Here is a 17,777-nt window from a genome sequence, read left to right on the forward strand (position 1 = left end):
AAAGAGCTTTAAAAGAGGGAGCGAGAAAACGAAGAAACACCTTGCATGCAAAGGAGCAAGGTAAAACCCCATAAGACCAAACAAATGAAGAATAGGAAAATTGCCTGAAAAAGAATTCAAAGTAATGAAAATAAAGAGGATCCAAAATCTTGAACACAAAACAGAGAAAATACAACAAGCATTTAATAAGGACCTAGAAGAATAAAAAGCAAACAAACAGTAATGCACAACACAATAACTGAAATGAAAAATATTTTAGATAGAATCAACAGCAGATTAACTGAAGCATAAGAATGAGTAAGTGAGCTGGAAGACATAATGGTGTAAATAACTGCCACAGAGCAGGAAAAAGAAAAAAGAATAAAAAGAATGGAAGACAATCTCAAAGACCTTGGGGACAACATTAAGTGCAGCAACATTCGAATTATAGGCATCCCAGTGGAAGAAGAAAAAAAGAAAGGGTCTGAGAAAATATTTGAAGAGATTATAGTAGAAAACTTCCCCAACATGGGAAAGGAACTAGCAAGAGTCCCATACAGAAGCACAGGGTCCCAAACAGAATAAACCCAAGGTGAAACACACCGGGACACATATTAATCAAACTAACAAAAACTAAACACAATGAAAAAATATTAAAAGCAGCAAGAGAAAAGCAACAAATAGCATATAAGGGAAAACTGATAAGGATAACAGCTGATCTCTCTGCAGAAACTCTGCAGGCCAGAAGGGAGTGGCAGGAGATAATTAAAGTCTTCAAAGAGAAAAACCTACAGCCAAGAATACACTACCCAGCAAGGATCTCATTCAGATTTGACAGAGAACTCAAAAGCTTTACAGACAAGCAAAAGTTAAAAAGAATTCAGCACCACCAAACCAGCCTTACAACAATTGATAAAGAAACATCCCTAGGAAGGAAACATAAGAAAAGGAAAAGACCTACAAAAACAAACTGAAAACAATTAAGAAAATGATAATAGGAACATACATGTCAATAACTACCTTAAATGTAAATGGATTAAATGCTCCAACCAAAAGACACAGACTGGCTGAATGGATACAAAAACAAGACCCTTCTATATGCTGTCCAGAAGAAACCACTTCAGACATAGGGACACATACAGACTGAAAGTAAGGGGATAGAAAAAATATTCCAAGCAAACTGAAGTCAAAAGAAGTTGGAGTAGCAACACTCATATCAGACAAATTAGATGTTAAAGTAAAGACGATTACAAGAGACAAGGAAGGACACTACATAATGATCAAAGGATCAATCCAAAAAGAAGATATAACAATTGTAAACATCTATGCACCCAACATAGGAGCACCTCAATACATAAGGCAAATACTAACAGCCATAAAAGGGGACATCGACAGTAACACAATAATAGTAGGATATTTTAACACTCCACTTACACCAATGCACAGATCATCCAAACAGAAAATAAATAAGGAAACACAAGCATTAAAGGACACATTAGACCATCTTGACTTAATTGATATTTATAGGACATTCCATCCAATAACTACAGAATACACTTTCTTCTCAACTGTACACAGAACATTCTCCAGGATAGATCACATCTTGGGTCACAAATCAAGCCTCAGTAAATTCAAGAAAACTGAAATCATATCAAGTGTTTTCTCCAACCACAATGCCATGAGACTAGATATCAATTACAGGAAAAAAACTGTAAGAAAAACAGTCACATGGAGGCTAAACAGCACGCTATTAAACAACCAAGAAGTCACTGCAGAAACCAAAGAGGAAATCAAAAAATACCTAGAAACAAATGACAATGAAAACATGACGACCCAAAACCTATGGGATGCAGCAAAAGCAGCACTAACAGGGAAGTTTAGAGCAATACAATCCTACCTCAAGAAAGAAGAAAAATCTTGAAGAAACACCAAAACCAGGCACTATCTAGGTGGTGCAGTGGGTAAGAAACCGCCTGCCAATGCAGCAGAAACAGGTTTGATCCCTGCTCCAGGAAGATCCCACATGCCACAGAGCAACTAACCTTGTGAGCCAAAACTATTGAGCCCATGTGTCACAATTAGTGAAGCCCACACACCTAGAGCCGATGCTCCACAACAAGCAAAGACACTGCAATGAGGAGCCCATGTGCAGCAATGAAGATCAGCCCCCACTGCGTGCAACTAGAGAAAGCCAGTGTGCAGCAATGAAAATACAACACAGACAAAAAATAAATAAATTAAAAAAAAAAAACTAATCTTATACCTAAAACGATTAGAGAAAGAAGAACCAAAAAACCCAAAGTAAGCAGAGGAAAGAAAACATAAAGATCAGAGCAGAAATAAATGAAAAAGAAATGAAGGAAAAAATAGTAAAGATCAAAAAAACTAAAAACTAGTTCTTTGAGAAGATAAACAAACTTGATATATTATTAGCCACATTCATGAGGAAAAAAAGGGAGAACACACAAATTAACAAAATCAGAAATGAAAAAGAACAACCAACACCGCAGAAATATAAAAGATCATGAGAGACCACTACAAGCAACTATATGCCAAAAAATAGGATAACCTGGAAGAAATGGATAAATTCTTAGAAAAGTACAATCTTCCAAGACTGAGCCAGGAAGAGATAGAAAATATGAACAGACCAATCACAAGCACTGAAATTGAGACTGTGATTAAAAATCTCCCAACAAACCAAAGCCCAGGGCCAGATGGCTTCACAGGCGAATTCTAACAAACATTTAGAGAAGAGCTAACACCTATCCTTCTCAAACTCTCCCAAAACAGAGCTGAAGGAGGAACACTCCCAAACTCATTCTATGAGGCCACCATCACCCTGATACCAAAACCAAAGAGGTCACACAAAAAAAGAAAATTAGAGACCAATATCCCTGATGAATATAGATGCAAAAATCCTCAACAAAATACTAACAAACAGACTCTAACAGCACATTAAAAAAATCATACACCATAATCAAGTGGGGTTTATCCCTGGAACGCAAGGATTCTTCAATATACGCAAATCAATCAATGGGATACATCATAGTAACAAACTGAAGGATAAAAACCATATGGTCATCTTAATAGACACAGAAAAAGCTTTTCACAAAATTCAACAGCCATTTATGATAAAAACTCTCCAGAAAATGGGCATAGAAGGAAATTACCTCAACATAATAAAACCACATATGACAAACCAATGGCCAACATCATTCTCAATGGTGAAAACCTGAATGCATTACCTCTAAGAAGAGATAAAAGACAAGGGTGCCCACTCTCACCACTATTACTCAACATAATTTTGGAAGTTTTAGCTACAGCACTCAGAGAAGAAAATGAAATAAAAGGAATCCAAATTGGAAAAGAAGTAAAATTGTCACTCTTTGCAGATGACATGATATCATACATAGAAAATCCTAAAGATGCTACCAGAAAACTCCTAGCGCTCATTGAAGAATTTAGTAAAGTAGCAGGATATAAAATTAATGCACAGAAATCTCTTGCATTCCTATACACTAACAACGAAAGAGCAGAAAGAGAAATTAAGGAAACATTCTCATTTACCACTGCAACAAAAAGAATAAAATACCTAGGAATAAACCTGCCTAAAGAGGGAAAAGACCGGTATGCAGAAAACTATAAGACACTGATGAAAGAAATCAAAGACAATACAAACAGATGGAGGCAGATACCATATTCTTGGATTGGAAGAATCAACATTGTGAAAATGACTATACTACCCAAAGCAATTTACAGATTCAATGCAATCCCTATCAAATTACCAATGGCATTTTTCACAGAACTAGAACAAGAAATTTTATGATTTGAATGGAAATGCAAAAGACCCTGAATAGCCAAAGTAATCTTGAGAAGGAAAGACGGAGCTGGATGAATCAGGCTCCCTGACTTCAAACTATACTACAAGGCTACAGTGATCAAGACAGTATGGCACTGGCACAACAACAGAAATATAGATCAATGGAACAGGATAGAGAGCTCAGAGATAAACCCAAGCACATATGGACACCTTATCTTTGACAAAGGAGGCAAGAATATACAATGGAGAAAAGACAGCCTCTTCAATAAGTGGTGCTATAAAAACTGGACAGCTACATGTAAAAGAATGAGATTAGAACATTTTCTAACACCATACACACAAATAAACTCAAAATGGATTAAAGAGCTAAATGTAAGGCCAGACACTATAAAACTCCTAGAGGAAAACATAGGAAGAACACTCTATGACATAAATCAAAGCAATATTCTTTTTGACCCACCTCCTAGAATCATGGAAATAAAATAAAAAATAATCAAATGGGACCTAATGAAACTTAAAAGCTTTTGCACAGCAAAAAGAAACCATAAACAAGACAAGAAGACAACCCTCAGAATGGGAGCAAACAGTTGCCAACAAAGAAACTGACAAAGGATTAATCTTCAAACATATAAGCAGCTTATTCAGCTCAATATCAAAAAAGCAAATAACCCAATCCAAAAATGGGTGCAAGACCTAAATAGACATTTCTCCAAAGAAAACATGCAGATAGCTAACAGACACATGAAAAGATGCTCAACATAACTAATCATCAGAGAAATGCAAGCCAAAGCCACAATGAGGTATCACCCCACAGCAGTCAGGATGGCCATCATCAAAACATCTAGAAACAATAAATGTTGGAGAGGGTGTGGAGAAAAGAGAACCCTCCTGCACTGTTGGTGGGAATGTAAATTGGTACAGCCTCTAAGGAAAATCGTATGGAGGTTCCTTAAAAAACTAAAAATAGAACTACCATATGACCCAGCAATCCCACTCCTGCGCATATACCCTGAGAAAACCATAATCCAAAAAGAAACATGCACCCCAATGTTCATTGCAGCACTATTTACAATAGCCAGGATATGGAAGCAACCTAAATACCCATCAACATATGAATGGATAAAGAAGATGTGGCATGTATATACAATGGACTATTACTCAGCCACCAAAAGGAATGGAATTGAGTTATTTGTAATGAGGTGAATGGACCTAGAGTCTGTCATACAGAGTGAAGTAAGCCAGAAAGAGAAACACAAATAACCGTATGCTATCTCATATAGATGGAATCTAAAAAAATGGTACTGATGAACCTAGTGACAGGGCAAGAATAAAGATGCAGATGTAAAGAATGGACATGGGGTGGGGGTTGAAGGGGAAGCTTGGACGAAGTAAGAGAGCAGCATAGACATACATACACTACCAAATGTAAAATAGATAGCCAGTGGGAAGCTGCTGCATAATACAGGGAGATCAACTCGATGATGGGTGATGACTTAGAGGGCTGGGATAGGGAGGGCAGGAAGGATTCACAGGAAGGAGGGAATATGGGGATATATGTATAAATACATCTGATTCACTTTGTTGTGCAGCAGAAACTGGCACAACAGTGTAAAGCAATGATACTCCAATAAGGAGCTTTAAAAAAAAACTGTAATAGAGGTTGTAGACAGAAAAGAAATAAAAGATATAAAGACTAGAAAGAAAGAAAGAAAACTATTTTTGTGCCCTGATGACATAATTCCTTATGTAGAAAATCCCAAAGAATCAATTAAAAAAAGCTAATAGATTTAATGTTAGTTGAGCAAAGTTCAGGATACAAAGTCAACATAGAAAAATCAACTGCGTTTCTGTAAGTTCGTAATGAAGAACTGAAACTGAAATTTAAAAAAAAAAAAGTACCATTTAAACACCATCTAAAAACAGAAAATGCTTGAATATACGTCTAACAAAATATATGGAGGATCTGCACACTGAAAACTATAGATCCCTGATAAAAGAAATCAAGGAATACCTAAATAGAGAGATATATCATGTGCACAGGTTTGAATACTCAATATTAAGATGTTAATTCATCCAAATGGATCTACAGAATCAACACAATCCCAATCAAAATCCCAGCAGAGGGACTTCCCTGGTGGTCCAGTGGTTAAGAATCCACCTTCCAATGCAGGGACATGGTGTTTGATCCCTGGTCAGGAAACTAAGGTCCCACATGCCACAGGGTAACTAAGCCGGTGCACCATAACTACTGCACACATGAGCCAAAACTAGAGAGCCTGCATGCCACAACTACAGAGCCCATGTGCTTTGGAGCTCCTGGACCACAACTAGATATCCTGAGCACCGCAACTACTGAGCCCATGCACCACAACTAGAAAGAAGCCTGTGTACCGCAATGAGGAGCCCGCGTGCCACAGCGGAGAATCCCACATACTGCAATGAAGATCCCAACCAAGATCCCATGTGACGCAACTAAGATCCAATGCAGCCAAAAAAATAAATAAATAAATAAATAAATAAATATATAAATAAATATTTTTTAAAAAAGAAAGCAACCAGTTTAAAAGAAAAATCCCAGCAGATATTTTTGTAGAAACCTATATACTAATTGTAAAGTTTATATGTAAAGGGAAAGAAAATGGAATAGCCAAAAGAATTTTGAAAAAAACCAAAGTTGGGAAATTATACTGCCTGATTTTGATTTATTATAGTCTGCTCTCGCCTTTTGAGACAGACTGCATTCTGTCTATGGAATGTGTATCTCTCTAAGTAAATCCACTTCTTACCTATCACTTTGTCTCTCAATGAATTCTTTCTTCGACAGTACGTAAAGAACCTGAGCTTCATTAAGTCCTGAGACCAGGAACTATGGCCCCCAACCAGGTGGAGGATGGTAACTTCAGGATGAGCACGAGATTCCTGAAGCACCACCCTGTTACCTCACCATCCACCAATCAGAAGAAAGTGACACACACTGAAGCCCTCACCTCAAATTTTGCGTGTTAAAAACTTTTCCATGAAAACCACTGGGGATTTAATAAGGTTTTTCGATCATGAGCCACCCATTCTCCTTGCTGGGCCCTGCAATAAATGTTTTTCTGCTCAAAAAAAAATAAGATTATAAAGCTACAACAATCAAGACTGTATGGTATTTATTGCCCAAAGGACAGATACACAGATCAATGAACAGAACAGAGCATCCAGAAATATATCCATAAATATATGGTAAACTGATTTTCAACAAAGGTGTAAAGGCAATTCAATGGAGAAAAAATAAACTTTTCAACAAATAGAGCTGCTTGGAAAACTGGACATCCATATTAAAAAAAATAACCTCAACCCATACTTCATAATGTATACACATTAATTCAAAATGGATAATAGATATAAATGTAAAACCTAAAATGAAAAACTTTTAGAAGACATAGGAGAAAAATCTTTGTGATCTTGGGTGAGACCAAGATTTCTTAGATATGACACCAAAAGCATACTCTACAAAGGAAAAAAAGTAGATAAACTGGAATTCATCAAAAGTAAAAACTGTTACTTTGGAAAAGACACTTTTAAGAGATTAAAAAGACAAGCCACAGACTGGAAAAAATATTTGCAAAACACATATCTAAGAGAAGACTTTATTCAGAATATATAGAAAAGAATCAAAATTGAATAATAAGAAAGCAAAACTCCCAGCTAAAAGTTTCACAAAAGGTTTGACAGACATTTTACCAAAGAAGGTATACAGAGGCCTAATAAGAACATGAAAAGATGCTCAATATCATTAGCCATTAAGGGAATGAGAATTAGTGAGATACCACTACATACCCACTAGAATGACTATAACTAAAAAGACTGTTAATCCAAAGTGTTGGAGAGACTGTGAGAAAAGTGGAATTCTCAAACATTGTTTGTGGGAAGATAAAATAGTATAGCCACTGTGGTAAATCATTTGCCGGTGTCTCAAAAAGTTAAACATACACTTACCATATGATGGAAACAAATCCAATACTAGGAATCTGCCCAAGAGAAATTAAAACTTATGTCCACATATAAGTTTTGGATGTGAACATTCAGAGCACTGTTTTTCATAATCACAAAAGAAAGTGGAAACAATCCAGTGTCTCTCAGCAGGTGAACAGGTAAACAAACTTTGGTACATCCACACAATGGAATACTCCTCAGCAATAAAAAGGAAAGAACCAGTGATACATGCAACAACATGGACAAACCTCAAATGCATAATGCCAAGTGAATGAAGCCAGACTCAAAAGACTATATAATATATGATTCCATTTACATGGCAGTTTTTAAAAAGTAAAACTTACAGGAACAAAAAATAAATCAGTGGTGATGAGGGGCTGAAAGTAAAGGGGAAGGATGATTTCAAAGAAGGGTTACCAGATTTAGCAAATAAAAATACAGGACAGACTCAGTTAAATTTAAATTTCAGATAAATGACAATCTTTAGTGTAAGTACAGCTCATTCAATACAGTGGTTCTCAAACTGTGGTCACAGGACCAGCACCTTTAGCATTAACTGGGTACTCATTAGGAATGCAAATTCTCAGGCCTCATTCAGATCTACTAAAACAGAAACTGTGGGCGTGTAACCCAGCAATCTATGTTTTACAAGCCCTCCAGGTGATTCTCATGCTGTGGTTTGAGAACCACAGTTCACAATACCTGTAACTAGCAGAAAAGAACCATAAAAAGCTAATATGAAGAGAAAGGGGCACAAGAGCCTGTTTGATAAATCAATTCAAATCATCACATATTAACTGAAAAGCCAAAGGGTGCACAGTAGGTTCTCTGAAAATGGACTACAGAAGTGATCCTCAACTGAAGGCAATTTCACCCCTAGGGGACACTGGCAACGTCTTGGAGACATTTTTGGTTGTTACAGGTGAGAGAAGAGGCTACTGGCATCTGGTGGGTAGAGGCCAGGGTGCTGCTAAACATCCTACAAAGCACAGAGCAACCCCCCAAAACAAAGAATTATCCAGCCCAAAATGTCAATAGTTCTGGGGCTGAGATAGCTGGACTTAATTAAAACATTTTTTTTAATCCCGAAGGCTTTAAAATCAAAGACATTTTTATGAACATGGAAACAGAAAGATTAAAAAAGTAGTGACAAATAAAATATAATTCAAGGTGTCTCATACTAAAAATATTAGAACTATTCTGAAGAGAATTTATAGAGACTAGTGATACAGAGCTACAACAGCAATTTGGTGGTAGGAGGAACCTTTAAGATGAAAAAAACCAGGCTGCATTTTTTTAGAAGTTATGTGAGAGAATAAACTGGAGATCACAAGTTTGAGGACCATATGCAAATTAAACTGCATCTGTAGACACTGTATGACCACAAAACATACTGGCCCAGGAATCATGGAACTTGAGTTCTAGTTTTGTTTGGTATTAGGTAGCTGTGTAATTTAGCAGAGGTCACTTCTTTATCTGGGCTTCAGTCTGTTGATCTGTAAAGTGAGGGGGTTAGACTATTTAAGTCGTATCTAAGACCCCATGCAGCTTTAACATACTATATCTAAGTCAAAAAAATGAGCACAGGAAACATTCAAACACATTTTTTACAGGATATGAGGGAGCATGGTGTCATTTTGTTCCCTTTGGGGTAGTCTTGTGTCGACTTTGGTACTTTTATTTATCACATTCTAAACACAAAAGCCAAAGTTTAGCTTTTCCTATTTATTTATAATAATTATATTAATTCATGTTCACTGCACAAAAATTAGAATACACAAATAAATCACTCTTTTTTCACTAAGTAGGATTCTGAGATGAATTATAGCAGGAATGTGTTAAGACAGTCTAACAAAAGTCAATTTTATTTTTGCAATTAAAAATTAAAGTGAAAATGTTTAGAAAATTACACTTTGTATGCATGTTCTTAGGGAAGAATACATTATTACTAAACATAGTAATTGTCATGCTATAAAAGAGAAAGAAACCCCACAATCCTTCCTCTGAAAACATGTATTTTAGATCAATATGAGATTAAGAGTAGTAAAAAGTATATAGGCATCTATATACTTATAAAATATATATTGATAAATATACAACCATAACGTAGATTCCATCTTATGATATTTTTAAATTTTAAAAATGTATTATTTATTATTTTTTAACAAAAAAATAAGTTATTGGGCCAAAGAAAACTCATTTAGCTTTCAGGTTAGAAGTATGATAGTATTTATGTCATATGTGTCAGTGTGTCTGCATCTATCTCAGTGTTAGAAGTAATTTCCCAGAACAATTCCAGTCAACAGCATTTGACTTCACTGATTTCCAAGGAGTAACTTACTTTAATGTGATGTACACCATTCAGTTTTCCAATCTGCTGTTCAATAGTCCAAACACAGGAACTACATGTCATCCCCTCAACAGAGATGGTGACAGAATTCACACTCGCACTTGGTTCCATTTTGATTTCTTCTTTACATTCCTATTAGAAACATGAACTTATTAATTTCAGCCATGGAAATAATCCTTCCTCTTACAGGTACCCCAAGGTTCATTGCAGTGCTGTTTACAATAGCCAAGACATGGAAACAACCTAAATGTCCATCAACAGATGAATGGATAAAGATGTAGTACATATATACAATGGAATACTATTCAGCTATAAAAAAGAAAGAAATAATGCCATTTGCAGCAACATGGATGGACTTAGAGATGATCATACTAAGTGAAGTTAGTCAGACAGAGTAAGAAAAATATCACATGATGTCACTTACATGAAGAATCTTAAAAAATGATACAAATAAACTTATTATAAAACAGAAACAGACTTAGAGAACAAACTTATGGTTACCAGGAGGGAAGGGTGCGGGGGAGGGATAGACTGGAAGTTTGGGATTGACATGTACTCAATACTATATTTAAAATAGGTAACCAACAAGGATCTACTGTACAGCACAGGGAACTATGCTTAAGTATGTGATAACCTAAATGGGAAAAGAACTTGAAAAAGAATAGATACATGTATGCGTATAACTCAATCACTTAGTGGTACACCTGAAACAAACACAACATTGTTAATCAACTATGCTCCAATATAAAATAAAAATTTAAATAACAAAAAACAACCAAGGGACTTCCTAGGTGGCGCAGTGGTTAAGAATCCGCCTGTCAATGCAGGGGACACAGGTTCGAGCCCTGCTCTGGGAAGATTCCACATGCCACGGAGCAACTAAGCCTGTGCGCCACAACTATTGAGCCTGTGCCCTAGAGCCCGTGAGCCACAACTATTGAAGCCCACGTGCCTAGAGCCTGTGCTCCACAACAAGAGAATCCACTACAATGAGCCCTCGCACCACAATGAAGAGTAGCCCCCACTCACAGCAACTAGAGAAAGCCCGTGTGCAGCAACGAAGACCCAACGTAGCCAAAAAAAAAGTAAATTAAATAAATAAATAAACTTATAAAAAAAAAAAAAAAAAAAAAACAACCAAAAAAGCTTCAAGTTAAAAAAAAAAAAAAGAATCCTTCCTCAACCTTCCCACCTCCCCAACTGAAAATGCACTCCTAATAAAATATGGTTAACATTCTTTTCTCTCACCTCATTTTACTCCCATCCCAGTGCCTTTGGGTTAACTATTCCTTTGATTTAGGACTTTCTTCTCTTAGATATCTACTTAGCTTCCTTCCTCATCTCTTTCAAGTCTTTACTCAAATCTAATCTTCCTAATGAGTCTTACACTGACCACCCTGTTGAAAACTGCATCCCACATCCCTTCCACACACACATACTGTGATTCCCCTTACCTTTGATCTATTTTTCCCTTATTTTCATAGAACTTATAACCTTCTAATAAACTCCATAATTTACTTACTATGTTTATTGCTTGTTATCTGCCTTACTGTGGTGATTTTAAAATGTGTTCACAAAATAAATAAATAAATAAATAAAAAATAAAATGTGTTCACAAATTCTGTTACTCCTCTCTTCAAGGGGTGGAATTTAACTCCTCTCTCTCTGAGTGTGGCTTCCAAGTCAATAGTGGAAGAGACAAGGTGTGACTTCAAAGACTGGCCATAAAATACACTGTAGGAGGGGGAAAAATCATTGTGGCTTCCTCCTTGTCCTCTCTCTTGAATCACACCATCTAGGGGAAGCCACCTGCCAATGTCATGAGAACATTCAAGCAGCCTTATAGAGAGGTTCACATGGTGAGAAATTGAGGCCTCCTGTCAATAACCAGCAAAGACATAAGGTCTCCTGCCAATAACCAGGTGATTAAACTATCCTGGAAGCTGATCTTTCAGACTCAGTTGTCTTTAGGTGCCTGTAGCCTCAGCTGACATACAGACTTACAACTTCATGAAAGACCCTGAGCCAGAACCACCCAGCTAAACCATTCCCAAATTCATGACCCACAGAAACTGTGAGATAATAATTGTTGGTTGTTTTAAGCAATTAAATTTTGGAATAATTTGTTACACTGCAACATACTTCCCACTAAAATTAAAATTCGAGACTTTCCTGGTGGCGCAGTGGTTAAGAATCCGCCTGCCAATGCAGGGGACACGGGTTCATTGCCTGGGCCTGGAAGATCCCACATGCCGTGGAGCAACTAAGCCCATGAGCCACAACTACTGAGCCCACAAGCCACAGCTACTGAGCCCACATGCCACAATTACTGAAGCCTGTGTGCCTAGAGCCCGTGCTCTGCAACAAGAGAAGCCACCGCAATGAAGAGTAGCCCCTGCACGCCACAACTAGAGAAAGCCCACGTGCAGTAACAAGGACCCAACGCAGCCAATAAATCAATTAATTAATTACAAAACAACAACAACAAAAAACCAATGAGGCATTAAAAAATATTTTAAAAAATGAAAATTCTAGGAAGGCAGGAATCTTTGTTTTTTTCACTGATAATTAGTTTGAATCATATGAAATTGCCATTTTATTGAGATATAATTGACATATAACATTGTATTAGTTTTAGGTGTACAATATAATGATTTGATACATGTACATATTACAAACAAAATTTTTTTCCTGCAATGAGAGCTTTTAAGATCTACTCTCTTAGCAACCTTCAAATATACAATACAATATTGCTAACTATGGTCACCCTGACGTACATTATATTCTCAGGCCTTATTTATCTTATAACTGGAAGTTTATACCTTTTAACCACCTTCATTCATTTTACCCACTCACCACCCCCTACCTCTGGTAACCAACCCATCAATCTGTTCTCTGTGTCTATGAGTTCAGGTTTTTTCAGATTCCACACATAAGTGAGCCCATACAGTATTTGTCTTTCTCTGTCTGACTTATTTCACTTAGCATAATGCCTTCAAGGTCCATCCATGTTGTCACAAGTGGCAGGATTTCCTTCATTTTTATGGCTGAATAATGTGTATATGCGTATCACATTTTCTTTATCTTTTCATCCATCAATGGACATTGATTGTTTCCATGTCTTGGCTATTGTAAATAATGCTGCAATGACTATGGGGGTGCAAATATCTTTGAGAGAGTGATTTCATTTCCCTTGGATAAATAACCAGAAGTGGAACTGCTGGATCACATGATAGTTCTGTTTTTTAATTTTTTTCAACAACCTCCATACTGTTTTCTATATCCATCTTTAAAATGTAAAAATCTTAGAAAAGTTGAAAGAAAAATCCATCACTAGGTGCATCATTCTCAGTCTTAATTTCAACTGGCATTAATTACAGAAAAACTGTAACTTATAGTGTGATTTGATCTGAAATAGATTCATAATTATTAGTCCATTTTTGTTATTTACTTTTGAAGTTAGAGCTAAAGTTATTCCAAATACAACACTTAACAATTCAGTTATGTCCACTGATCCCTCTTATGAAATTAGTATTAAATTACTGTCTATTTTTACATAGAGAGACTTACAATATATATTCAATGTAAAAAATACATTTTGTCTAACTTTTATTTTTAATGACTTGAAACAGCCTTTATTCAAAGTCAAAAAAATAATGATCTCTAATGAACAACACTGCCAAAGATTTTCACATTCTGGTAATTTATGACTTATAACCTATATGTAAAAATAAGCCGTCATTGCCCTCATAAACTCTGTTTTCCCTCCTCTAGCCAGAGCAGCTGCTGTCAATAGGATAATATCTGAATCTCTGAATGAATAAGTGGAATATGGAGGAAGTAGTAGAAATGAATTAGTTTACAGGAGCTAGAACTAGTTACTCCAGCTCAAAAAGAAGTTCTCCACATTGCCTGAATTCTCCATTGCATGAAATTTTACAATTTAAAGATTATTATATCAATGAATACCTTCCTTGTTTTCCAAATCTTTATTGTGAAAAATTTCAACCACACATAAAAGGTGAAATAATACATGTTCACTGTATTATCTGTATATCCTCTGCATGAATTCAACAATTGTTAACATTTTGCTATATTTGCTCTATTTTTCTTAAACTATTTGTAAGTTTTAGAGATCATAATACTTCAGCATGCATTTCCAAAGAATAAGGACTCTTGCATAACCACAATACTACGATCACAGCTAAGAAAATTAATCATTGTACATCCTTTAATACAAATTCTCTATTTAAATTTTCCTAAATGTCCCAAGAACATCCTTTACAGCTTTTATTTTTTTCCAAATCAGGATCCAGACAAGGTTCACTCTCTGTATTTGGTTGTGTCTCTTCTGTCTCATTTAATTTAGAATAGCCTCTCTCCCATATCTCTTTCCCCCCAAGTAACTTTTTGAAGAATCTAGGTCAGCTGTCTTAATAGACATTGTATCCTCTTTTTAAAATACAAAATCCTCTTTGATAGTTTAAGGCGCTAATAGCTGGAATTACACCTCCTAATATCTAGGTATGATCAGCTACTGCAATAGAAGAGAAGCCCAAATGGGACAGGAAAGGTAGGTAATTGTGAGCAAAGGATCCTTGGGATGTAAGGAACTCACAGGCCCAGGTGAAAAGTGCAAGGTGGGGTACTTAAGGCAAGCATGAAGGCATTAGGGGCTACCACTAGGGAAAGGGTCACTGGGAGGCAATAATAAGTATGAAAAGGGAAGTCAAATAATGTCTAAGACAAACAGATCTTATCAAAATTTTGCCTACCATTAGTCCTGTGCCTAAAAAAAGGAGATGCTTCCTCTTTCCTCCTGTAGCCCATGGCTGCCTGCCTCAAGGTCAGAACATTCAGACTTAGTACCTATATGGATCAAATGTGTTATGGGTCAAAATGGGGCTTTTGAGGGCTGATCTAGGTACACTGCCAAAATTGACTAAATTGTTTTATAAGAAACTGTCAAGTTCAAAAAACAGAATTGGTAACAAACTTTTGGAATACAATACACTCAGCAAATGAAGGCTAGTTTACCTGGTTAGTTAGGAACATCAAATTGAAATACAGTTGTATTATGGGGTATGCCCCAGACCAAAGTATTGGAGCGTCTCTCAGGCTTACTGAGGAACTGCAAAAGACTAGTTAAGCAGAAAGGCACTTTTAAAGTGACTGGATAATTCACCCAGGAAATACGTATTAGGGAGGAAAGAAATACTGAGCATGAATGAAAATTACATTAATACCGCCACTTTTCCCACTATATCCTAATTTAAGCAATGTCTAATCACCTATGAATAATATCTATTGCCCCTGCCTTTATAATTCACCTGCATTTTTTCTTCAAAACTATACTTAGGATTTCCTAGGTGGCTCACTGGTTAAGAATCTGCCTGCCACGTGGAAACAACCTAAATGTCCATCAACTGATGAATGGATAAAAAAGATGTGGTACATATATACAATGGAATATTACTCAGCTGTAAAAAGGAATGAAACTGGGACATTTGTAGAGACATGGATGGACCTAGAGACTGTCAAACAGAGTGAAGTGAGTCAGAAAGAGAAAAACAAATATTGTATATTAACACATATATGCGGAATATAGAAAAATGGTACAAATCAACTGGTGTGCAAGGCAGAAATAGAGACACAGATGTAGAGAACAAACATATGGACACCAAGTGGGGAAAGCGGGGAGGGTTGGGGGGGAATGAACTGGGAGATTGGGATACCAAATTGTACACTCTAAATATATGCAGTTTATTGTATGTTAATTGTATCTCAGTAAAAGTTCTTTAAAAAAAAAAGAAAAGGATCTGCCTGCCAATGCAGGGGACACGGGTTCAATCCCTGGTCCGGGAAGATCCCACATGCCATAGAACAACTAAGCCCGTGTGCCACAACTATTGAGCCTGCACTCTAGAGTCCATGAGCCACAACTACTGAGCCCATGTACCACAACTACTGAAGTCCACGCATCTAGAGCCCGCAATAAGGAGCCCGAGCACTACAATGAAAAGTAACCCCTGCTCGCCGCAACGAGTTGAAAGCCCATGTGCAGCAACGAAGACCCAATGCAGCCAATAAATAAATAAATTCATTTTTTTAAAAAAAACTATACTTAAATTTGACCTTACACTCAAAACCTCAGAGGAATTTCATCCCCCTTATAGTACTCTATTTTATATATATAATATTTATATATATATATAAAATATAACACACACAACTCTAATTGACTTTGTAATATATGCTATGTCCATCTTTTGAATTTTAAATGTCTCAAAAAGGTACAAAGTCAAGAACATCTTTTGTAACCTCCCATTGCATTTAGCAAAATGACTCAGAAAACAGAGTAAGAGCATAAACAATTTCATATGGTGTGGGAAAAAAAATGTATGTTTATGGGAGATGACAACATCAAAGAAACAAATCCGGCATGCAGCTATTAGCAATGAGGTGACTCTGAAAAAAAGAGCATCTAACAACACTGAGGGAAATAGCTTCTAGTTATTAAAGTATTTTGAGCCACTCCCTAAACACAGATGGTAATTACTATTAGTAATAACATTTTCTAAGAGGAAGAACAGTATTATGACTAGATCATCATCTCTGGTTTGGAAACAGAAACTGCAGAAGTTGAGTACAAACAAACATGACACGTATGAAGTCTGATTGCTCAAAACTACTTTTTAAAGCTGATTAAAGAAGCTCAAACATTATTTTTAAATCTCCCTAAAATAATGAGTCCTCATAATTTGAGAAAGGTTTCCGGATTCCTAATAAATTATACAGTAAAATTTAATTTTTTTTGGATACAGCTCTACATGGATAATTTTTTATCACTACAGTAATCAAGAAAATACAAATTAAAACCACAATTAATATCATTTACATCCATCAGGTAGAAAAAATTTCAAAATCTGACAATACCAGTGTTAATGAGAATGTGGAGCAACAGGATCTCCCTTATTCAGCTGGTGAGAGTGTAAATTACTACAACCATTATGGAACCTGGTTGGCAATATCTGGTAGAGTTGAAGATATGCATATACTAGAACTCAACATTTTCATTCCTAGGCATATTACCCTAGAGAAAATCTCATATGTGTACAAGGACACATGAACAAGAATGCTCATTGCAAAAAAAACAAACAAAGAAAAACTTTGGAAATAATCTAAATGTCTGTCAACTGGTAAATGGAAAAATAAGTGGTGATATAGAGCATGACACAGTAGTTAAAATAAACTAAAATAGTGGTTCTCACTGGGAGGAGGGGATATTTCACCATGAAAGGGACATTGGGCAATGTCTGGAGACATTTATTGTTATCACAACTGGTGTGGGGGGTGGAGGGGAAAGTGCTACTGGTTTATTGCTAAACATCTTATAATGGACAAGAAAGCTCCTCATAACAAAGAATTATCTGGCCCCAAATGTCAACAAAACAGAGGCTGAAAAACTCCAAACTAGGGCTACAAGTAGCAACATGGATAAATCTTACAAACATAGGTAAGGAGATAAAAAGTTTCATGAGACAAAAGTCTAAAAATGTAAAACAATACCACATATTGTTTTTGTATGCACACATATTTAGTAGTGTTAGCTAAAATATAAAAAATATGCATAGGAATAATAAACTCCAA

General features: G+C 36.1%; 1 protein-coding gene across 2 annotated transcripts in view; it reads right to left on the reverse strand.

Moving 5' to 3' along the window:
* ATP7A (ATPase copper transporting alpha) overlaps positions 1 to 17,777 on the reverse strand; it is a 174,720-nt gene that overhangs the window by 99,914 nt on the left and 57,029 nt on the right. For both annotated transcript variants that reach the window (XM_057717884.1, XM_057717883.1), the window contains exon 2: positions 10,119 to 10,259. In XM_057717884.1, the coding sequence (XP_057573867.1) occupies positions 10,119 to 10,238 (120 nt within the window). In that variant the 5' untranslated portion in view covers positions 10,239 to 10,259. The remainder of the gene's footprint in view (positions 1 to 10,118; positions 10,260 to 17,777) is intronic.

Source organism: Hippopotamus amphibius, chromosome X (genome assembly GCF_030028045.1).
Source record: "Hippopotamus amphibius kiboko isolate mHipAmp2 chromosome X, mHipAmp2.hap2, whole genome shotgun sequence".
In the NCBI taxonomy this organism is placed as follows: domain Eukaryota; kingdom Metazoa; phylum Chordata; class Mammalia; order Artiodactyla; family Hippopotamidae; genus Hippopotamus; species Hippopotamus amphibius.